Source organism: Medicago truncatula, chromosome 4, assembly GCF_003473485.1.
Source record: "Medicago truncatula cultivar Jemalong A17 chromosome 4, MtrunA17r5.0-ANR, whole genome shotgun sequence".
Lineage (NCBI taxonomy): Eukaryota > Viridiplantae > Streptophyta > Magnoliopsida > Fabales > Fabaceae > Medicago > Medicago truncatula.
The window spans coordinates 60,484,257-60,507,411 of record NC_053045.1 but is presented as its reverse complement, the minus strand read 5'-3'; the positions used below and the strand labels follow the sequence as shown (position 1 = coordinate 60,507,411).

At 32.6% G+C, this 23,155-nt stretch overlaps 4 protein-coding genes across 4 annotated transcripts; all 4 read left to right on the top strand.

Annotated features, from left to right (window-relative positions):
- Nucleotides 1–1,339: 1,339 nt before the first annotated feature.
- Nucleotides 1,340–4,795, top strand: LOC25494220 (IQ domain-containing protein IQM1). The gene is made up of 8 exons (XM_013603017.3): nt 1,340–1,812; nt 2,028–2,488; nt 2,615–2,680; nt 2,802–2,890; nt 3,018–3,108; nt 3,209–3,439; nt 3,696–3,797; nt 3,901–4,795. The coding sequence occupies exons 2-8, from the start codon at nt 2,048–2,050 to the stop codon at nt 4,300–4,302; spliced, it is 1,422 nt and encodes a 473-aa protein (XP_013458471.1). The 5' UTR covers nt 1,340–1,812; nt 2,028–2,047; the 3' UTR covers nt 4,303–4,795.
- Nucleotides 4,796–8,934: 4,139 nt separating this feature from the next.
- On the top strand, nt 8,935–16,701 carry LOC25494219 (casein kinase 1-like protein 1). Its single transcript, XM_013603016.3, has 14 exons — nt 8,935–9,534; nt 9,613–9,653; nt 10,245–10,314; nt 10,419–10,567; nt 10,656–10,751; nt 10,848–10,918; nt 12,444–12,505; nt 12,606–12,669; nt 12,746–12,830; nt 12,921–13,047; nt 13,193–13,275; nt 13,361–13,424; nt 13,980–14,056; nt 15,944–16,701. Exons 1-14 carry the CDS (start codon nt 9,459–9,461, stop codon nt 16,241–16,243), a joined length of 1,365 nt encoding a protein of 454 aa, XP_013458470.1. The 5' UTR covers nt 8,935–9,458; the 3' UTR covers nt 16,244–16,701.
- A 1,198-nt stretch (nt 16,702–17,899) lies between these two features.
- LOC25494218 (putative disease resistance protein RGA3) lies at nt 17,900–22,866 on the top strand. The gene is made up of 2 exons (XM_024780827.2): nt 17,900–18,247; nt 18,301–22,866. Exons 1-2 carry the CDS (start codon nt 17,900–17,902, stop codon nt 19,282–19,284), a joined length of 1,332 nt encoding a protein of 443 aa, XP_024636595.1. The 3' UTR covers nt 19,285–22,866.
- LOC112421398 (putative disease resistance protein RGA1) lies at nt 19,400–22,948 on the top strand. The gene is made up of 2 exons (XM_024783053.2): nt 19,400–21,060; nt 22,695–22,948. The coding sequence occupies exon 1, from the start codon at nt 19,425–19,427 to the stop codon at nt 20,934–20,936; it is 1,512 nt and encodes a 503-aa protein (XP_024638821.1). The 5' UTR covers nt 19,400–19,424; the 3' UTR covers nt 20,937–21,060; nt 22,695–22,948.
- The last annotated feature ends 207 nt before the right edge of the window (nt 22,949–23,155 follow it).

Here is a 23,155-nt window from a genome sequence, read left to right as displayed (position 1 = left end):
TATACTTGTGCACATTAAAGCTAGTCTTTGATCTTTGTAGTTTTTGTTTCTTCTTATAGATCATCTAGAGCGGGTGTAATCATTATGTGTACAATAGATTATGTTATCGATAGATTGTCTCATCAACCACTCTCAACACACAATTTTTAATTGAATGAAATTCATATAAGTTTAATGAATTTATTTTTGTGGATCGGCCGAAGGGGTCACTATTCATCCACATACCCTAAGAACCATACTAATAAGTTGAACATCATATTTTAACTTAAAATTTTAAAACATTAAATTTATGGATCATTTCATTTATTTTTTTAAGAAATATCATCTCATTTATAATATTTTCAGTCTACACTTTTCTAAATAATGTGAAATTTTTAACCATCAATTGTTACACGACAAGCTACATAATTTAATGAGACTCCTTTGAATTTAAACCTACTAGATAGAGGTACGAATTCGGGTAAAATAATAGTGTCAAAACAATTTGCTCAATGAAACAATTTGCTCAATGAAATTAAATATTATATACTATTTCATCTAAATCATCCAAAATAACATTTTTAATAGTTTTATTCGGGTAGTTTTATTAGTTCAAGTTCATTTATAACTCAAACAATTGTTAATTGAAACAAAAACGAGTCGTTGACTTTCTCTGAAATTTCATTCTTATAGACATCATTCATGAGTAAATTTTTTTTTAAAAAATAAATTGGTATGGCTGTGGCACACTAAAATTTGTCCGTGCGACTAGAGAATGATGTAGCAAATATGTTAAAGAATGTGTTCAACAATGTTTTAGAGAAACAAATCTTGATCAAATACATCAAGTTTTTAAATATTATTTTTACATATATTTCATTAGATGAGTATGCCATATACTTAAAAAAAAAGAAAAGTATCTAGTATATACTTCACTGCGTGCGCCTGCCGTCTTATGAATAATACAATATATATTTATTTTTAGGAGAATGTTAACCACTGATATAAGGATATTGGTTAAGCAATTAAAATAAATAAGTTTTTAATAAATAGTAGTGTAATTATTACTTGGTCAATTGTAACAGCTTACATTTCCAAAACAAAATTTTTATTTATGGATTTTCTAACCATTGCTTTTAAAATACTGGTTAGCTAGACCCTTATTTTAAGCAGGAATTGAACTTATGAAAGTTGACTTGATATCATTAAATTTTTAGTTTATCGACAATTTGCAATTTCAATTATTGAAATTTAACAGAGGTACAGTATTCAACCCCAATATAACGCGATATTGTTATTCAAGCAAATCGCGTTTCTTCATGGAACCTCGCAAAGCATACTTTCTTTGACTGACTGCCAGCTCTATCCTTACGTGCTTCTTGCTCTTTTTAAGGATCAAAAATAAATAAAGGTAATGCAAATACAACCTTTATATATAAGAACAATACTCAAAATAGGATTCAAACCACCAACCTAATTTGAATAATTCATCAATTACCCACCCAAATCGTGTGACCTTGGAAAAACTACTAAAAGAATTTGAACCTTATATTCACATTCCTTTATTTTTGTTTCTTTCTATTCAAATTTGTGCTCGTTGATTCTTACTTGGAATTCAAAGACTGCTCCTTAGTTCTCTCGTTTTCCATTCTTCACACGTTTTTGAAGGATTAAAGCCTTATATATAAGCAAACAAGAGTCACTGTGATAAACCCATCTTAGTTCATTTATTTCTTCTACCCACACTTCAATTATTTTCAACAACAACAATACAACATAAACACAAGTTCTCATATCTTCATTCCAAGTACTCTCATACACCATACAACAACGGTAAATCATTCTTACTAAATACATAACTAACTAGTTTTTCAAAGTTAATTGAGTACACTTATTGGAGGCTAACTATGAAACTTTACTATACGATGATGACAGATATCATAATTTGTTGAACAAATGAATGCAATTATTTGGTTTTGACCAATATAATAAATATTCAACTACTATATGGCATGGCTGCTAATTTATAAATATATAATTTTGTGCAGATTTGTGGGACATTATATTTATGGGGGTGTCTGTTACTGATTTGTCAAATGGGTCCAATAAGATGAGTACTTCAAGCAGGTTGAGTGATTGCAGACCTCAACATATGATTCTTGAAAGAAACCATTCATTTGTTCAAGATAAAGAACAGAACATGGATTCAACCAAAAGTGATCAATTGAAACATAAACAAGTTCCATTGATTTCTCTGCCTGAAGCACTTGTTTTTTCTTCTCCAAGGCCAGTTTCTGAGCTCGATGCTGCTGCAACTACTCTTCAAAAAGTTTACAAGAGTTACCGTACTAGAAGAAACCTTGCCGATTGTGCAGTGGTTGTGGAAGAGCTATGGTGGAAAGCATTGGATTTTGCTGCTCTTAGAAGAAGTTCTGTTTCATTCTTTGATGTTGAGAAACCTGAAACTGCTGTGTCACGTTGGGCTAGAGCAAGAACAAGAGCAGCTAAGGTATTTAAATTTCTAAAAATATAATTAAATTGATATTACATTATAACTTTAGTTTTTGTCTTATTCATGTTACTTTATGGAACAATGTTTTTTACTTTGTGCTAAGTGTAACTCTTTTTTGTAAAGGTTGGAAAAGGTTTATCTAAGGATGAAAAGGCACAAAAATTAGCACTTCAACATTGGCTTGAAGCTGTAAGTTGCTTTTCTTACATTATTTCATTCAAATTCAATTTAATTTGAAATTGAATTACACTTTATATATATAGTTTTTGATCTGGTACTAATAGAGTAAATTCTTTCTTGTTTGTTGTAGATTGACCCGCGTCATCGATATGGACACAATCTTCATATGTATTATGATATCTGGTTTAAAAGCTTAAGCACACAACCATTTTTCTACTGGTAATTAAACTCTTTTTTTCAGATATTTATTTCTTCTTGACTATAATTACACTGATGAAGATTGTAATACAGGAACGAAAGTATTCTATATGGTGATTAACTGTGTTTTATGATAAATAATTTGTAGGTTGGATGTTGGAGATGGAAAAGAAATAAATCTTGAGAAATGTCCAAGAAGCACTGTTCTACAACGGCAATGCATTAAATATCTTGGACCAGTAAGTTATCTATATGAGCAATCTCAATTTTGGATTTTAAGCCTCCTATCTTATCTTATAGTATCTAATGTTAATTATCTTTGTTGTGTTGCCATTGCAGAAAGAAAGAGAAGAATATGAAGTAATTGTTGAAAAGGGAAGGTTGGTGTATAAACAAGATGGGAGGCTTGTGAGTACTGATGAGAAATCAAAATGGATATTTGTTCTCAGTACTACAAGAGCCTTGTACGTGGGGAAAAAGCAAAAGGGTGCCTTTCAACATTCAAGCTTTCTTGCTGGTGGTGCAACCACCGCAGCTGGTAGATTAGTAGCAAATCAAGGTGTTCTTGAGGTACTATTTCCAAATTCCACTCCAGCTTTTCATAAGGATTTAATCAATATATACTTGAAAAAAGTTTTACACACATATATATTCAATCATATCTTACTGTTACGCTGTTATATTAGTTGATACAATATTTCCAAAGTTAACGATGTGGTGATATGTAATATATTGAATATATGTGTAAATACCAATTAAACTCTTTCTATAAATCATCATATAGCTGAAGTTGTTATTAATTATCATCCACTACATAAAAATGCAGGCTATTTGGCCATACAGTGGACACTACCATCCAACAGAAGAGAACTTCAAAGAATTTATAAGCTTTCTTGGAGAGCACAATGTAGACCTCACAAATGTAAAGGTAAATATTTGATCCTCAAAATAATTACTAGCAGTAAATGTTACCCATGTGAAGTACTAATGAAATTAAGATTACTGATGATTGTTTTGCATTTGTTTTCCAGAGATGTGCCATAGATGATGATACTTATTCAATTGTTGGAAATGATGCCATCAATGAACCACAACAAACAAAGGTTGCTACTCCTAAGGTCAATGTCAATGATAACAATGTGACATCAACTCATAAAAAGGATGCTGTTGCAGCATTTAACGCCTCAAGGAGGCTGTCTTGCAAGTGGTCAACTGGAGCTGGTCCACGTATTGGTTGTGTTCGTGACTATCCTGAACACTTGCAGTCAAAAGCATTGGAACAAGTTAGTCTGTCTCCAAGGCCAAGTTCTTCAAGACTCAACAAATTTGGCCCAATTCCTTCTCCTAGGCCTAGTCCAAAAGTTAGGATGTCACCTAGGCTTGTGTATATGGGATTACCTAGTCCAAGAAACCCAATTTCAACTGCAAGTTAAAGGAAACTTTGGAGGGATTGGTTTTTACTCAGGACGCTTTGTCGATTACTCAATTTCTGAAATAAGTCAATCAAAAGATACGATCCGATAAAATCGATGGACTCTTGAGCAATCTGAGGAAGCCGTAGAGCAGTTTACAAAGACAAAGAATTTAGAGGGTTGTTCTTCGATCCAAAAGTGGGTCAGGTTTAGACCATGGTCACAGCAGATGATACTTCATGTGACGGCTACTAGTAAATCATAAAATTAGAGCACTAACTGAAATTTCCTTTTTCAATTTTTTGGACAATTTTTTCATCTATTACTTCATTTTTTTAGGAATTTGCTTTAGTGGGACATACTAGGGTCTAGGTCCTTGACCCAATTTTTGCCTCTTTCTTTTTCTGGAAGGCATGAAAATTCAATTAATTCTTTACGCGATTCAAATTATGTAGCTCATTTTTTCAAATTATGTAGCTCATTTTTTATTTTATATATAATGAAGTTAGTGTGAGAAATATTGGATTTACAAGTGCCCTCATTTCCCTTGTTATAAAATAAATATAATAAAACATTATTATAGAAGGTAATAAAAATATAAATGTGTAGAAATAATCAATTTTGTACATAACAATGTATCAAATGAAACCAATAAGAGAGAGACCTCACAATTTAAAATGTTTATACGAGTTAAAAAAAAAAAACAGTGATATAGAAGTAACATGTTTTTCTTAAAATACATGGGGGAGTTATGGGTTGACTGACCAATTGCACACATTTGTGATGTATTCGGGATATTAAACATTAGCCTTTGTACTTAAACACGTACATTAAGAAATAGTCGATTTAAATAAACACAATTGTTTCCTTCAAATTATTAATAGTTTATTATACATGCAAGATGAATAAGTGAGGTGTTCATGGTTCGAACTTCAACCCCTGCACATATTGTGCATTATCCCTTACCAAATGAGTTAAACTCATGGAACAAGTAACATGTTTTTATTAATAAGGGAGTAGAGTGTTTATAAATTCGTGTTGATTGCACTATACTATCCTTTTTAAGGAGTAAATTTTAAACACATTTAATAAATATAAAAAACCAAACGAAAATAATAAAATAAAATTGAAATTTGATAGTAATTAACTATATAGTTTCTATTTTGAGAAGAGTGTTGAGGGAAAAATGTTTCTGTAGAAGCCAATACTTTAGCTCGAGTAACAACAAACTCTTTGTTATGGGGATGAGTTTTGAAAGGAAAAATTGATGAATCATCATATTATGCATTTTAGTTTTATAGAGTCTTTTTACCATTATATTATAGGTTTTCAGTTGATTTTAGAATGAGATACTGTTAGTTTTGAGAATAGTGATGTTGAGTCATTGCAATTTCCTAACGAGACAACTTCTAGGGTGTTAGTTTTTGTTTTGTTTTGTGTTAACCTCGTTCGTTCCACGCTATTTCAAAGTACTTTATCATCCTTCGAAGAAGAAAAACGATTTAGATTATTAGTTCAAAAAGTTCATGGAGGTATTCACTAAATTACAGGTTACGTTTGCTGATGTGTTGGTCCATGTTTCTGCGTATTATAAGTTTATGAAAGACTTACTCTAAATTTTTGATAATTCCTAGACTAAGGACATTGATATCTAGTTGTATATTATATTTATGCTCCCATAAAATGCTAATTATAGTTTAGCTTTTATATGTAGGCAAGCTAATAAAGCCGCTAATAATCTTGCTACAGTGTTTGTATTTCGGTTTAACCTGAGTTTTTTTATTCTCTTCCTTATTGTATTGCAAACTTTATTATTGATGAAAAGCCGTGAGTTGCTTTCCTAAAAAATAATTTCATAAGATGATACTTTTGCAATATGCTGACGATAGTCTTTTTTTCTCGATTAAAGACCAATACAATCTCATGCTTAGGAAATAAATCCCGCTAAAATGGTAAAACTCATATGGGGGCGTTTGTTTCCCTTCTGAAAAAAATATTCCCAGGATTCTTACCTTGGAATTAAACATGCCTTTGTTTGGTAGATAGGAACAAAAAAACACCCATGTTTACCCACGTTCTCCTCAATTTTATTCCTATGAGATGGGGTTGGGAAAACTTTATTCCCGGTAACCATAAACCCATGAGATGAAATGAAAACCCATTATTACCCTTTAATTTCACCATCGTAACAAACTGAAATGATGAGAATCCCTTATATTGTTGAATTAATGTTAGTTAATGAGTCAATAAAGTGATTGAAAACTCTCTAATACTAAATGCAATTGCATCACCGGTGTATAAATAATAGAGTACGTATAAGTTCTTGACCCAAAAAAAAAAAATTACGTATAAGTTGCTTTATTGTCTACATGGACTAGGCTCCATTTTCGTAAAGCATATGCATAAAAATAATAATGCAGAAAGGATCGGATTGACATCATTTACATGTGGTTACTTGCTGATTGATTTCCTTGAATGCTTCTTTGTAGAATTTTCTTTTTCCAGTTCATGTTTAATTAGTTGGTTTTCTATTTCTTATTAAACGGGTAAAATTGGAATTACATCATTCATTTTCAGGAACAAATTTTGCAATACAAACACATTTCAATTATTCCCAGTTTCTTTTTTAATAAAATTCCCAAGAACAAAACTATTTAACCAAACACTTTTTTCATATTTTCCTAGGAATAAAAATCACACCTTTATATTCCAGGGAAAGATAATTCCTGGGAATAAATTGTGTATCCATGAAACAAACGCACCCATATTGTGAATGTTATATAAAGTGTAGAAAAAGAGCGTTCATAATATTACTCCTTAGCTATTATATTTTTTTTACTATAACTATTATTAATATTATTATTAATTATCTGATTGAACTGTTTGAATCATGACATGACGGTCACACCAAACATCATTTAAAATTATAGGAAATAACTAGACTCTAACCCGTGCGATGCGCGAGTTTGCTTCGATTTTCATATATAATCATCAGGTTGACTATATTATTAGTTGTCGACATGTTTAAATGTATTATGTATAACATTTCAATAAAGACTACAATGAGCAAATGCACCGAAGTTGGAACTCGTCATACAAAATCTAAACAATGAGCAAAATTTAAACAATGAGCTAATTAAATAGTTCAAAATACACATCAAAGAAAAAAAGTTACTGTATAAAGTTAGTATGAGAAACATATCAAGTGATTCAACCATATAAGCCTATAAGGGTCACCTACATTTTCATTTTTCAAGACATATGTCATAGGAAAAAGAGGAAGAAATGGATGAAAACTGCAGGCTTTGTGGTTTAGATTGCGAAGCAGAAAGGGGAAAAAAGGGTTCGAAACCGTTTGGAAAAAAATGAAAAGGAATTAATTGGTTTTTTGAAAAGGGAGTTTAATATTGGATATGGGTTCGTGGTTAAAATGCTTTGAAGTAACCAAAACTGCAAGTTGCTACGTGGTTAAAATGTTTTGAAGTAACCAACATGGTATGGGTTCGAATCTATGGAGGGATTTTTTTCATAAATATTTTTCAAAAACCTCAAAAAAGTGCGGGAATAGAGTTAATCATAGATAGATGATTGCCATTTGATTTCTCCCTACTATTTTGTAGAGATTCTATTTACTAATTTTTGTTGGCTTATCTTTGTATCATGTTTATATTGGCTACGCTTTCATTTGTTGTATGGTATTATTCTTGTGTTCATGGTGCTAATTTATTTTTTTTTTGACAAAATGCTGCTAATATTATTGTGTCGGGTGTTTAAGCATTTGCGCTTTTCTTTCGTTTAGTAGAATATGTTCTTTTAAATTTTGGAAGCAATCGTTCATTCATTATTCCAGGTACTCTCTATAAATAAATTTTTCTTTAGGTTCTTTTAAGAAAAATAACAATAAAAAGGTTAATAGGAATAAAGAAATAAGGATGATAAGCCTTTAAAAAAGATGACAGTGAATAGTGTAAACCGTAAAGAAACCATAATAATAATATCATATAATTTTTGATAAATAATTAACCAATAGATGAAAGAATATTTTATTTCTAAAATTAAAATTTGCATCATTTGATCAAGAGGACTGCTATATGTCCCGAAAGAATTTTTCAATAAAGAATCACGAAAAACCATTATATCCAATTATAGTTTCTGTTGGACGGAATACACGACATCCTTGGTGTTATTTTGTTTGTAGTTAAATCTGATTGTTATTATTTTATGATGAAGCAATGATTTTTTTTTTTTTAATGAAGCAGTCAATCATATAAAACTTAATATCCAATCGCTGTTAATCTGCCAACTCTCTCGGGAACACGTCTGTCGGGACATCTAGCATTATTGTTTGATCAAGCATGTGATCATTTAATGAATTGTTAAGAGACGTCGGATTAATGGTTAAAATTTGATGTCAAATTTAATTTAACACCTTGATGTCATTTGATCATGTCCCTATAAAGATATGCGTAAAATCATTTTAAAATAACTTTTGAACAACTATATCATATACTCTAATTGTATTCTTCTTATTCTCTTGTTTTTTAGCAATAAAAAGAAGATAGTAGAAGAAAAAGATTGTTCCAAAATTTGTCATAAATACAAATACGGTTACTCTAAAATTATAGGACTATATCAACCTAGTCATGAACACTCTAGTTTTCCCAGCCAGCTACACCAAAAGAAGTAAACACCACTCGTACAGAACACGCGTGGACATAGTTTTGGAAGTCCGACAAAGGAAAACAATTAAAAGAACCGACGGTTGCAAGAAAGAATAGTTTCAATGCTTTCAATTTCGACAAACACAACAACACAATCATCATCATAATTTAAGAGAGAGAAAAACACCATCTCCATTATCCAAAATCTATTCTTACGCTTTCTTTTTCATTAGTTAATAAACTTGTTTTAACCTAACCCTGCATTTTTTTTTACCAATAATAAAACACAATTACTCTTTAATTATTCATCCTTATCCTATCCTAGATCTCGCTCTATCAATTTTCTTCATTCTTCATTTCCTTTTCATATTCTTCCGTTACACTCTTCTTTCAATAATCATGAATGAATTTCAGTTACAATATAGTATAGCATTTAATTAATAATATTTCCAATTTTGAATTAAGGGTTGTTGTGATTAGGGTTCCAAATTCTATTATTGCTTTTTTTGAATTTGAATGGAACCTCGTGTTGGGAATAAGTTTCGCCTTGGTAGGAAGATCGGTAGCGGTTCCTTTGGGGAGATCTACTTAGGTTCTTTCTTTTTCCTTCTTATCTTCCTTATTATTTGTTTCTATGTTTATGTTTTGATTATTTTTGTTAATTTTGTAGGTACTAATATTCAAACTAACGAAGAGGTTGCAATTAAGCTTGTAAGTTTTTTTTTCCTTCATGAACTTGTTATTATTTGAAGTCTGTAAAAAAATTTCCTTTGATTGTTTGTGAAATTAGTCATTGCTTTGAATTATATGCAAGGGTTTATGATATCAAATTTAGTTTTTTGAGTTGTTGTTTTATGTGGCATTCTTTAATCTTAATGACATTGGTGTAATAATATTGTATACTAGCTGTTAAGAATATTAACTGTGCAAAGGATCAAGTGCGATGTTAAAAAGCTGAGCTGCTGCATTGTCTCATGGTTGTATAACAATGATGATAAATCAGTTTGCTCAAATGATTAGCGTCGGGGGAAAACATGAAACATACTTTGTTTATTCAATTGAATCCATTCCACTCACTTCTCGGAAAAATACTGGCGTCTCCCTCAATTCAAGATTGTGATGAATATCTTTGGTTGGGGATTTAATTGGAATTGGATGTAATGGCATACAATTATCACTGAACACTATGAGGATTGTTTTTTTTGTTGATTTTTTCTTAATTAAGCTCTTGATTGTTGATATATTTAAGTGCACTGGAGCTTATTTTTCATTTGTTTTGTTTCTTGCTGTGATTTTCAATAGGAAAATGTCAAGACTAAGCATCCTCAGCTGCTGTACGAATCCAAGTTGTACAGAATTCTCCAGGGAGGAAGTAATGACTATTTTCATATTCATTGTCTTAGCCTTTTCTTTTGTGCTTTCTTCAAGGACCATAAGGATTTATCGTCAGTTCTAACTCAAGCTTGATTTTGACAGCTGGAATTCCAAATGTTAGATGGTTTGGAGTAGAGGGAGATTACAATGTTTTAGTGATGGATCTGCTTGGACCTAGTCTTGAAGATCTATTTAACTTTTGTAGTAGAAAGTTATCACTAAAAACAGTTCTTATGCTTGCTGATCAAATGGTAGGCCCGGATTGACTTTGCAAACTATCAAATTTTCCCACCCTTTCTTTTAGTAATATTTAAGAACTCCCCTATTTATTTTTGCCAGATCAACCGTGTTGAGTTCATTCATTCGAAATCATTTCTACATCGAGATATCAAACCGGATAATTTTCTAATGGGATTAGGAAGGCGTGCGAACCAGGTAGTCAATCTTGTTAAAGCATTTTTTTTATGTATTGTATCTATGATACTTAATTTTCTGTATATGATAATTTAATGCATATCGACATGCATGTAGGTTTATGCTATTGATTTTGGTCTGGCTAAGAAATACAGAGATAGTTCAACCCATCAACACATTCCTTACAGGTACGATGATTTAGTTGGTGTACATTAAATGAGATGCTTATTTGGTTATTCCTATTTTACATTCCTGATAGCATGGTAAAAGTATTATAGCCTATTTGGATTCACATTTATCCAATGGTAGTTGTAAGTTACAAGTTATCATATCATATATCAAACGGCTGGTCATATGTGGGAAGAATAACGACTAGGGAGGATGCACTATTATAGTTTTATTGGGAATGTAATACCAAATAAATATGCATCATCAAACCTTTTGGTGGCAACCATAGCACCAAGTATATGCATACCAATAATGTTTATGTTTTTTATTTTTCTTTCTGGTCATTCACTCTAGTATGACAGATTTGAATGCCAGTCTATCAATGATATGATTCCACACGATGTATTGTATATAGAATTTGTGATATCTGGGCTGCTACTATATTGGGAATTTGACAAGGACTGGGGTTAAATGTGGCAATGGCATACATGTAGAAACAAGTTGAAACTATTAGGAAAGATTTGGAGATTAATGAGTTGGACCAAAATTTGGTTTATGATAATTTGATCCATGTAGCAGACCCCACTTTGTGGGGTAAGGCTTGGTTGTTGAGATAAATGTATCTAAATTTGAATTGATTTCAATGGTTAATAATCTTACCAATAATATAATTTAATTTGCTTAACTCCTTGTAGTGTTTGGTTAATGAAAGATAAACAAACAGATACATAATCACTGTATGACTGTACACAGTAACTAAGCAATAATAACTAAAGAAAAACTGAAAGACGTGGTGGGATTAGAGACAAATATTTACTTGCAAGTCTTATAACATAAATTCTTGTTAACCCACATCAAAACAGTACACTCTTAATTTTATTGTTAACTTGATCATGATTTCATATATTCCTTGAGGGCTCCTATGTTCCTATCCCTGACATGGGGTATTAATGTCATTCTGTCTGCTTAGACCAGGATTCCTAACTCGTAAATTGAGAGTAAGGAGGCAGCACTTCATTATAAACGTGTTGCCCAAAAGAATGCTTTGTTGAATTCTAGTTCTAGAATATCCTAAATGATATATTCCTGCATCTGATAGTAGAAATTCAATGCATGTCATTTCTTGAAACTATGATTCTTCTCCTATGCCTGCATCCGCTAGAATATCCTTCCAGTTAAAAGAAAACTTGAATTTTATGCATGCATTGCATTGAATTGCGACCCTATTCTTCCTGTCACCATCTATATTTGTGATCAACTTCTCATTTTACACTGGCACCATTGTTTGAATTTGTAAGACATAGTTTATTAAGCTGATGGTTGGGGCCTTGGTGGTAGGAAATGTTATATATGCACACTGTTTTAACGCTTCCTTTCACCTTAGTTTCTTTTTTCTAGATTCTACCAGGGTCAGGTTATGATTCTTATCCACAATATCATCAATATTTCAGCAATTCGTTTTGAAAGTGTAGACCTGGCTGTTACTATTTGAAAATCCTTTTTTTGAGGTGATCTCTGTAACCTATTCAATTATCAACACTGCAGGGAAAATAAAAATTTGACTGGAACTGCAAGATATGCTAGCATGAATACTCACCTTGGCATTGGTATGTGTTAGTTCACGATCCTTCATTGAACTTGTATTTTGAATGGTTAAATTTTGTTATCTAATACTGCTTCTAATTCTCTGGTGAATTTGGTGCACAGAACAAAGTCGAAGAGATGATTTAGAGTCTCTTGGTTATGTTTTGATGTACTTCCTGAGAGGGAGGTAATTATTACTGTCGACCTATACTTTGGTGTCTTCCAGCACTGTGTACTTTATCTGATTCATGTTCTTTTTGCAGTCTTCCTTGGCAGGGACTTAAAGCAGGAACCAAGAAACAGAAGTATGAGAAAATCAGTGAAAAAAAGGTTTCTACATCGATTGAAGTAAGTTAAATTGTATGTTGTAATCAGTCTTTAGTGCTTATGTTATCTACTCCTTCCCAACCTACACTAAGAATTTGCTCCTTACTCCAGGCCTTATGTCGGGGTTATCCAACCGAATTTGCATCATACTTCCATTACTGTCGCTCATTAAGGTTTGATGATAAGCCAGATTATGCTTATCTCAAAAGGATATTCCGCGACCTGTTTATCCGTGAAGGTTTGAAATTATTATCATATAGAAAGGATAACTTTTTCCTCTTTTCTCACGCTTATTAATTATATACTCTCTTAAACTTTGCATTTGAGTCTTATGTGGATCTTTGTTTAAATTTGCTTATATTATTAAATTGACACTTCAACAGGATTCCAGTTTGATTATGTGTTTGACTGGACCATCTTGAAGTATCAGCAATCACAGCTTGCCACACCTCCAGCACGGGGCATTGTAAGTGTTATTCTTTTTCTTCCCCAGTTGTAATTACCATGTCATCTGCAATGGATGAAACTCATAAATGATCACCTGTGTTTAGGTTCCTGGTGCTGGAACCAGTTCTGCATTGCCACCTGCTGTTACCAATGCTGATAGACATACAGGTACTTCATTTAAGATCTCCCATAAGTGTAACAGGCCTTCAATATTTTTTATTTTTATGTTCATTTATCACATTTTAGTTCAACAACAGCAACCAAGCCTTATCCCACTAAGTGAGGTCGGCTAACATTGTAGTTCAGTGAATTTAATTTTGAAGTGGAACCTAGAGGGGTTGGTGAAGCGTAGTTAGGAAGGATTTTGTAGTTAATAAGTTGCAGGTTTGAGCCTCCCTCTCATGTCTTAACTCTTAGGGGTGAGGAAATGTGAGCCCTGTATGTGATTTGAGCTCGGAGACTTTTCGTGCACTGAACTAAGTCCCCATCTCCTTGCCCTAAAATTAAGACCCAAAATAATTCCAAAGTGTGTGATTTTTTTTTCTTTTCATTCTACCAAAACTATTGGCTTTATAACTTTCTATTGTAGTTTTATTAAGTATTTTTCAACTACCCATTGAAGTAGGTTTTGCAATGACACGTCTATTGAACTTCTTCACCCAAGTTTAAATGATATCTACTTGGCATCTTAGCTGGACATATTTAATGTTCTGTCTCTTACAGGAGCAGAAGGGCAACCCCCTGGTTTGGTTTCGGTGGATTCCTCGAGGCGCAGAATGTCGGGACCCATTTTGAATACTGTAAGTTTCTCATAAAAGAATTCAGTCACCATATATTTCACTGATATTGAGGATGTTTTGATGAGCCTTTTAGGCTTTATTTGGGAGTTAGGAGGAAAAGGGAGTGTTGGGAAATGGAAAGGGTGGGGGATTTCTCATTTTGTTTGGGAGAAAATTGTTAAAGAGGAGGGAGAGAAGAATGCCTATGGTTGATATTTTTGTTTGTTTGAGAGTATTATAAAAAGAGGGAAGTGATTTGTAGCATTTGCCAAAGCCCTCTAAAACCTTCCCCTGTATGAAGATTTAAGTTTTTGGTTTGATCAAATTATTGATTTACCCCCCTATATGAATATTTAAGTTTTTGTTTGATTAATTTGCAGGTCCCTGAACTATTTGAGAATTTTTAAATAGTCTCTAAACTGAAAAAATATGTAATCAGGTCCCTGAACTAATTTATAATTTTCAATTAGGTCCTTCTGTTAGTCAACGCTGACGAGGGTGGTTACATGCCAACTAATTTTACACATCATTATATTTTTATTTATTATTTACAAAATTAAATCATATTTCAATATTTCATTAAAAAGTCACGTCGTTACATGAGTGCTTTTCTGTTCTCAGCCGCGGCAATTTGGAAAACCCAGAGCATTGTAAAGTGCAACAATGGCTGAAATGATAAAGAATCATTAAAAGGAGTAATTGAAACAAAAACCATTGTCAATAAAAACCAAAATTGGAAAATGGAGAAATAGGTATATGATAATCTCATCTTAAAATCTGTACGTGACATGAAAAGGCAATGCATTTATAATTGATTTTGCAGTAATATTTAGGGTTCCGCTTAAACATGTTTTTGGACAATGAGGGAAATTGAGTAAAATGAGTATTCAATTAAAAGGGGTAGGTGATAATATAGGGGGGAAATAAGGGAAGAAAAAAAAGATCTTTTTGTGGCACCATTGACTAATGCTAATGTGTCTGTGTACTGACCCACACTATTGTATTTGGGCCGAAAAAAAAGATGTTCCTGATTTTTGGGGTTGAAGGATGTTCCTGTATCTCTCAATTACTTGTGATGGAGAAGCTTGAGTGTTGTTGACTATAATGAAGTTTTATTTGTCCTCAATTTTGGATTGTTATACATACATACATACATATTCACGTTCGATCTCGATTTGAGTTGGAAAATGGGAATGGGTATCACGTGACATTCTAATGAAAACTGGAATATGATTTAATTTTGTAAGTAATAAATAAAAATATGATGATGTGAATATTAGGCGAAGGAAGATGTGTAAGATTGGTTGACATGTCACTGTCCTTGTCAGCGTTGATTAACTGGTGACTAACAAAAGTTTAACGGAAAGAACTAATTGAAAGTTATAAATAGTTTAGGGATCAGATTACACATTTTTAAAAGTTGGGAAATGTTAACTTGTGCCCTTGAGGCATAAGTTAAGAAACCAAATTTAGTAGTATTTTATTGGAAATTGTGCATTCAATGTCTTAAAAGTTTCAAAAGTTATATTTTCATTATAAAATTTATTTTTAATTTCCATTTTAAGCTCCCTATTAAAAGTTTAGGGACCTATTAAAAAAAATCCTAAATAGTTTAGGGACCTGTAGATTATTAAACCTAAGTTTTATTATGGAGAAAAATAACCCCTCATGCAAGGTGGTGGTTATGTGGGGACTATCATTTCTGCAAAGCTCCCTCTCCCCCTCTTTCTCCAAAGCCCTCCCAACAAAGCCTTAGAGTGCATATTTTGTCTAGTTCCTTTTGCACTCAGATCTTTGTTGTGGATTTATAAGATGAATCTGAATTTAATTGCATGTCTGATATTCATGTCCACATCATTAGCTTTTGACTTCGTAAATGCAATAATTGCCTCATATGTGATCATGCAGTTATCAAGTTCCAATGTCTTGGGTCAATCAAGTGGATCATCTAGGCGAGTTGCTGTTTCTAGTAGTCGTGATGCATTTGTTGGTGCTGAGTCAGATGTTCGTACACGCACCGCTGAGGCTAGCCCTGGAGCAGCAGCACATAGAATTTTGAGCGGTCAAAGAAGTTCACTAATCGGATCTTCTGATCCCCAGAGAGTAGCACGGGCTGGAAGAAATGCTTCTCAAGGCAATAACTATGAAAGTGCCCTTAGGGGCATGGACGGTTTGCAGTTAGAAAATGATGAGAGAACCCATTATTAATTTTTCATCTTCTCATCTTGTGACTGTGAGTTGATAGCCTCCGCAAAAGCAAAAGTTGCTTATGTTGTGAAGTTGAGCTGTGAGAAAATTTGGATCCGAACTTGAATTTCCAGGTTTGTATTATTAACTCATCCACTCAAAATGGGTGATTGTGCTTTGCTGTAAAGTTCAGGTTTAATTGGCACTTCACTTCTGGCCGGAACACCAAAGTTTTTAACATATTTTCCTGTATGTTACTGTATTGGTTTACCTGATGTTTACACTTTATAGGACCACAAAGGTCAAAATTATCAAATGTAATTAGCCATTGAAATTGCACTCTTGTTGGATAAGATTCCTTTAGTTTCCACAATGCAAGTGTCTGGAAATTATTCTGGAATTAGAAACTTGGAATGTTTTACCTTGTGTGGTTGCTATCAAGCTGAAATCATATTATCTCTTCAGCTTTCTTCGAGTTATCTTTCATAGTAATCTTCTTTTATTGAACAGAGAATATTCACCCTAAGCTCACAAAAATTGTCATTAAAAATGCGGGTCTTAATTGAACTTCTTTTATTGATCCTAAGAGTATCTACTGTGGTGATTCTCCATTTAAATACCTGAATGTATCCTCCTCCAATTGCACATCTCTTTCATTCATAATTTTTTAATATTAATTAGTCACTAAGATATTTTCATTTCGTGCCCAATGAGTTATGATGTTAAAAAAAGTTGATAAAGTAAAAATTTTGTCATAAATGTATATGATTATAATATAATCAAGTTGTCTTTTCTGTATAATTATATATGATGATAACTTTTAAAAAAAATATATTGTTAGTATCAATACAGAATTTATATATTGGAAAAATCTTTTTTTTTTTTTTTGAGGGACTGAAAAATCTTATATTTATTGACAAATCCTTTTTTTAGAAATGTTTTTATAATTAATGACGGAGAGGATATAATTTAAAAAGTTTGGAAATGTATATTAAATAATTGAACACACCAAATATCACATTATTAATTAATGGGGTTAAATATGTTTTTTTTTCTTATATAAATATACAAACTTTTCGTTTTAGTCTCTAAAATTTTCCTTCGACTTTAATCTTTATAAATTTTCAATCACGTCTCTATTTTTAATTAAATTTTTGTATTTTTTAATAAAATTATGCAGAAATTTATAGAATATTGTAAAAATCACTCCAAAAAAAATTAGAATTTTTTAACAAAACATTAATTAAATATGAATTTTTTAACACAAAAAATATAAAAATTTATATTTAATTCTTTGGTAAAAAAATCTATTTATTTTTTAGATCCATATAAAATAAAAAATCTGCACAATGTTATTCTAAAATATGAATTCTACATATGAGTTTACTTTAAAGAAGAGACTAAAATTGAAGATGAAATTTTTTTGGAGGACTAAATTTTTTTTTTTTTTAAAGGGACTAAAACAAAAATGTGACATATTTATATAGATAAAAACATATTCAATCCTTAATTAGTTATATTGACATTCTCAAAACTTTGTGGATCTTCTGAAATGAATGGGCACTTTTATTTTAACCCGTTGTTGACTATCTAGTTGCAATTTGATACAAAAATGGATCTTCTGTTTGCTTAACCATTCTCCACTCTCTAAATCTTTTCAACTTATCTTTAACAAAAATGGTTGATGCCATACTTGGTGTTGTGTTCCACAATTTAACATCTCTACTTCAAAATGAATTTTCCACCGTATCTTCAATCAAGTCAAAAGCTGAAAACCTGTCAAACACGTTAGATCTCATCAAGGCAGTTCTTGAAGATGCTGAGCAGAAACAAGTCACAGACCGCTCTATTAAAGTATGGCTTCAGCAACTCAAAGATGCTGTTTACGTTCTCGATGATATCCTTGATGAATGTTCGATCAAATCTAGTCGACTTATGGGTTTATCGTCATTCAAACCAAAAAATATTGTGTTTCGTCATGATATTGGAAACAGATTGAAAGAAATTACAAGGAGATTCGATCAAGTTGCTGAAAGGAAGAACAAGTTTCTTCTACGAGAGGGTACTGGAACTGTTAGGAAAGCTCAACTGAAATAGCTGAATGGCGCCAAACCAGCTCCATTTTTACTGAACCGAAAATCTTTGGACGGAAAGAAGATAAAGAGAAGATTGCCGAGTTTCTTCTCACCCAAGCGAGTAAGTTTGACTTCCTTGTTGTGTATCCTATTGTTGGTTTAGGTGGTGTTGGTAAAACAACTCTTGTTCAATTGGTCTACAATGATGTTAGAGTGAGTAAAAAATTTCATAGAAAAATTTGGGTTTGTGTTTCTGAGGATTTCTCTGTCAATAGGATTTTGTGTTCCATTATAGAATCTATTACAAGAGAAAAGTGTGATGGCTTAGATTTAGATGTGATACAAAGAAGAGCGCAAGAATTGTTGCAAGGTAAAAGATATTTGTTGGTTTTGGATGATGTGTGGAATAGAAATCTAGAATTCAAACTAGGATTAAGCCAAGAAAAATGGAACAAGTTGAAATCTGTGTTGTCCTGTGGATCCAAAGGTGCTTACATTTTAGTTTCCACTTGTGATAAGGATGTTGCGACAATCATGGGAACATGTCAAACTCATCATTTATCTGGCCTCTCAGAGAAGGAATGTTGGCTGTTATTCAAACAATATGCATTTGAACATGATATAGAAGAACGAGAAGAGCTAGTGGCAATAGGCAAAGCGATAGTAAAGAAGTGTGGGGGATTGCCTCTTGCTGCACAAGCATTAGGAGGTCTAATGCGCTCAAGAAATGGAGAAAAGGAATGGGTTGAAATTAAAGAGAGCAAGCTTTGGTCTTTATCAGATGAGAATTCTATTTTGCCTGCCTTGAGGTTGAGTTATTTCCATTTAACGTCAACCTTAAAACAATGTTTCTCTTTCTGTGCCATATTTCCCAAAGATACGGAAATCCTAAAAGACGATTTGATTCATCTCTGGATGGCCAATGGATTTATTTCGTCTAAGGAAAATTTGGAGGTAGAAAGAAGTTGGCAATATGATTTGGAATGAATTGTACCAAAAGTCATTCTTTCAAGACATCAAGATCAATGATTATTTAGGAGACATTTCTTTCAAGATGCATGATCTTGTACATGATCTTGCTCAATCAATTGTGGGGCCAGAGTGTATGATTATGGAGAATACAAACCATGATTTGTCAAGGTGCACACACCATATTAGTGTCCATCATACTTATTTTTCATCAGTCAATGAGGTTGCCTTCAAACAATGAATCCTTGCGAACATTGTATCAATTAGAGCTTTATGGCTCAAGAATTTCTGGTTGCTTCCCCACAAATCCCTCTCTGCGAGTTTTACGTGTGAGGAAATTCAAGTTATCATCACTTGGGAGTTTAGTTCATTTGAGGTATTTGGAGCTTTATCATATTAAAACAAAGAAGCTCCCTAACTCTATTTACAACTTGCATAAATTGGAAATCTTGAAACTGAAACATTTACCGGATCTTCTTTGTCTACCAGAACGTTTGAATTGCTTAAAACATCTCAGACATCTTATCATTGAAGATTGTTTTTCATTGTCTTGTATGTTCCCTTACATTGGAAGATTATCTTCCCTAAGAACAGTAAGTGTATACATAGTCAGATCAAAAACGGGGCACAACTTGGCAGAGTTACGTGATCTAAAGCTAGAAGGAAAACTGAGCATTGAAGGCCTAGAAAATGTTAGCAGCTTATCTGATGTTCGAGAGGCCAATTTGATGGGTAAAAAAGACCTCCGAGAATTATGCCTGTCATGGAGCAACAGTGGTAAAACTAAGACACGTGCCAATAATGCTATTGAAGTACTTCATCTGCTTCAACCTCACTCAAATCTCAAGTGTTTGAGAATTCTTCACTATGAAGGATTGTATTTTCCAAGCTGGATTGAGATTCATAATTGTTTAGTTTACCTTGAACTTAGGTCCTGCAAGAACTGTGTGCAATTTCCACCATTTGGTAAACTACCATTTCTAAAACAACTCATTTTAAGCAATATGGATGAGGTGCGGTATGTGGACGTTGATGAATCTCACGATGGTGTGGGGGTGAGGGTTTTCCCATCTCTGGAAAAAGTCTCATTACTAGGTTTGCCAAACTTTGAACGGTTATTGAAAATGGAAAGGCGGGAGATGTTCCGTCTTTCTGATTTGACCATTTGTGGTTGCCCTAAACTTGTGTTGCAATTCCTTCCATCCCTTAAAGACCTCATTGTAATTGGATGTAACAGTCAGTTACTAAGGCCAATATCTAGTTTCCATTGTCTTACCACCCTTCTGCTTAGTGAAGGTAACAAAATGACATCCTTTCCAGAAGGCATGTTGAGAAACTTGACTTGTCTGCAAACTCTTATACTAACTAATTTCCCGAAATTAAAGGAACTACCAAATGAACCCTTAAGCCTGGCTTTAGAACGTCTGCAAATTTCTCGTTGTGGTGACCTTGAGTCTTCACCGGAGCAAATGTTGGAAGGTCTTCAATCCCTTCGAACAATTGAAATATCTAGTTGTGGATTGAGATCCTTGCCAGAATGTATTCGAAATCTCACTTCACTTGAGGTACTGACTATTTGTGATTGCCCAACATTAAAGGAGCGATGTAATGAAGGAACAGGGGAGGACTATGACAAAATAGCGCACATTCCAAAATTTGGTATTGAATAGAATAAAAAAGCAGACATGTTTGAAGAACATTGAGTCAACTTGTTTATTCTTATATACTTCCACCACCACTGTTATTACCTTTGCTTGCTGCTCCTTCTCATTTGCCACATTTCCACCAAATCCGGTAGGCCTATATTCCCTCTCTGACCTTATTTTGATTGTGTTTCTTATAGCTCAGTGACAATATGGGAAAAGGTTACCATTAAACTAGATTGACAGATGTGTTCGTCTTGATCGAAAGTATGAGACTATGTGAATTAAGAAAGTTGTATTAGATTTTTTTTACAATTTATACTATTTTTTTTTAGTTTAACTTTTAGAAGAATTTTTCAAACTCTATTAAAGTATTTGTTTATTAAAAAAAATCTGTGCAATAATTATGAGTATTTTGATAAGAGAAAAAATAACAGAAAATGTTAAAAAATTTCATATATTAAGAGTGAGGTTATGTAACAAGACTTGTCTACACTATAGGGCTATTGAGTCTAAATTGCCGCCTTATACCTCAACTGAGTTGTAGAATTAATCAAACAGAAAGTGCTAACAATATTCTTGTAACTATTTTTTAACACATTTTTTATTGGGTATATTAGATTTGCTGAATCTATACTTAATCAAACCATGAGAGAATTATCATGAGAAAAAAATTAATGCAATTAAATAACTGTTGTCAAGAGTGAGGTTATGCAACAAGACTTTCATACACTATAGGGCTATTGACATTTAGCAGTTGTCTTGAACTTTGTTTGCATTGTTGAGTCTAATTATTGCCTTATACCTCAACTGGAGTTGTAGAATTAAGCAAGCAGAAAGTACTAGCATTCTTCTCTCTTAACTATTTTTTAACTCATTTTTTATCGGGTTTATTAGATTTTTTGAATCTATGATACTTAACCAAACTATGAGAGAATGAATATGAGAGAAAGCTACATTGTTGAACTGATTTTGTTTTAATGAATCTCAGTTACCAATTACAAGTGAAGTGAATCTATTTATAGTTAGAGTAGTTACAGTGGAAGCTCTAAGCTACAACAGGTCTATGATAGTTTAGTGTGAACTGACATGTCAAGAGTTTCTTTAATACACCCTCGCAAGCTTTACAAAGGCTAGGATGGTGATGAGCCACACTGGTTGAGTAGAGATAGAACTGAGAGCTAGCTAAGAGTGGCAGTTCCTTTGAGATATCTAAGGATGCGTTTGACAAGTTGTCAATAGGAGTCAAGTTAGTGGGAAATGTATAGGTAGACCTTAGTCAGAAGTCTTGAGTTTGAATCTAACCTTGGGAATGCATAAATGTGTGTTTTTGTTGACATGTAGTCTGGTCTTTTGTCGTTTCAAGTTGGGTATCTAGCTAAGTCCTAAATCGAGTAGTGAGAAGAAAAAAGAGGTAAAATGTTATTATAAATATGGAGAGTTAATTTGAGTTTTCTTCAGCAAATCAACTTGAGTCTTTTTGGTGTATCGGATGCTTGAGTATAGCTGTATGTCATGAGAGTTTGCAATTGTTTTCACCGTAAAAATTGCACATTGAGTATAAAAAAAAGTTGTCGGTTGTTTTTGTTTCTTTTTACTTCTTTTGTTGGTGTGTTTGTGCCTAAAAAATTCTCGGAGATATAGTTGTTATAGAGAAAATGAAAATGACCACAAATTTTTGTTCTGCCCTGCTCTTACTATTCTATTGCGTTTTATATTCTTTAGTTCTCATAATAGCAAAAAAAAAAATGTACATTATTGTATATGTATATTATTTATACACAGTACTATCAAGAGCAGGAAGAGTATAAGAGTTTACTCCAGACACAATGCATCAGAGTTTCTACAGGGATGGATCTATGAAGTAGGAAGAAAGTAGCTATTTTATTTTCACATTGTAACTTTAGTGCAAGAATTGTAACTTTTAATCATGTTGATGAAGTAATGATTAATCCAATTAATCTGTACATTATGATGAGGTATTTTCTAACATACTAGTATTGATGGAGTAATTATTATACCACTCAAAGTTAAAAGCATTTTCGATTGATACAATTGCAAGACAGATTCATATCAGACAAACCAACAGAAGATGCTGGTTGTTGATTGATGATTACCAAAATAAACAGGTTTAGAGCAGAAAAATAATAATATCCAAAGTCCAAACATGTCTAAATAAAAAAATACCATATGCTAAGATAATTGCAACACAATTTTAAAAAAAAAGGAAAAGAAAAAAAGTCCGT

Coding starts and splice junctions, on each gene's coding strand:
- LOC25494218 (XM_024780827.2), top strand. CDS start 17,900: ATGGTTGATGCCATACTTGGTGTTGTGTTCCACAATTTAACATCTCTA. Junction 18,248..18,300: donor TTACAAGGAGATTCGATCAA/GTTGCTGAAAGG, acceptor TGGAACTGTTAG/GAAAGCTCAACTGAAATAGC.
- LOC25494220 (XM_013603017.3), top strand. CDS start 2,048: ATGGGGGTGTCTGTTACTGATTTGTCAAATGGGTCCAATAAGATGAGT. Junction 2,489..2,614: donor CAAGAACAAGAGCAGCTAAG/GTATTTAAATTT, acceptor TTTTTTGTAAAG/GTTGGAAAAGGTTTATCTAA. Junction 3,109..3,208: donor GCATTAAATATCTTGGACCA/GTAAGTTATCTA, acceptor TTGCCATTGCAG/AAAGAAAGAGAAGAATATGA.
- LOC112421398 (XM_024783053.2), top strand. CDS start 19,425: ATGATTTGTCAAGGTGCACACACCATATTAGTGTCCATCATACTTATT.
- LOC25494219 (XM_013603016.3), top strand. CDS start 9,459: ATGGAACCTCGTGTTGGGAATAAGTTTCGCCTTGGTAGGAAGATCGGT. Junction 10,568..10,655: donor TTATGCTTGCTGATCAAATG/GTAGGCCCGGAT, acceptor TATTTTTGCCAG/ATCAACCGTGTTGAGTTCAT. Junction 10,919..12,443: donor CATCAACACATTCCTTACAG/GTACGATGATTT, acceptor TCAACACTGCAG/GGAAAATAAAAATTTGACTG.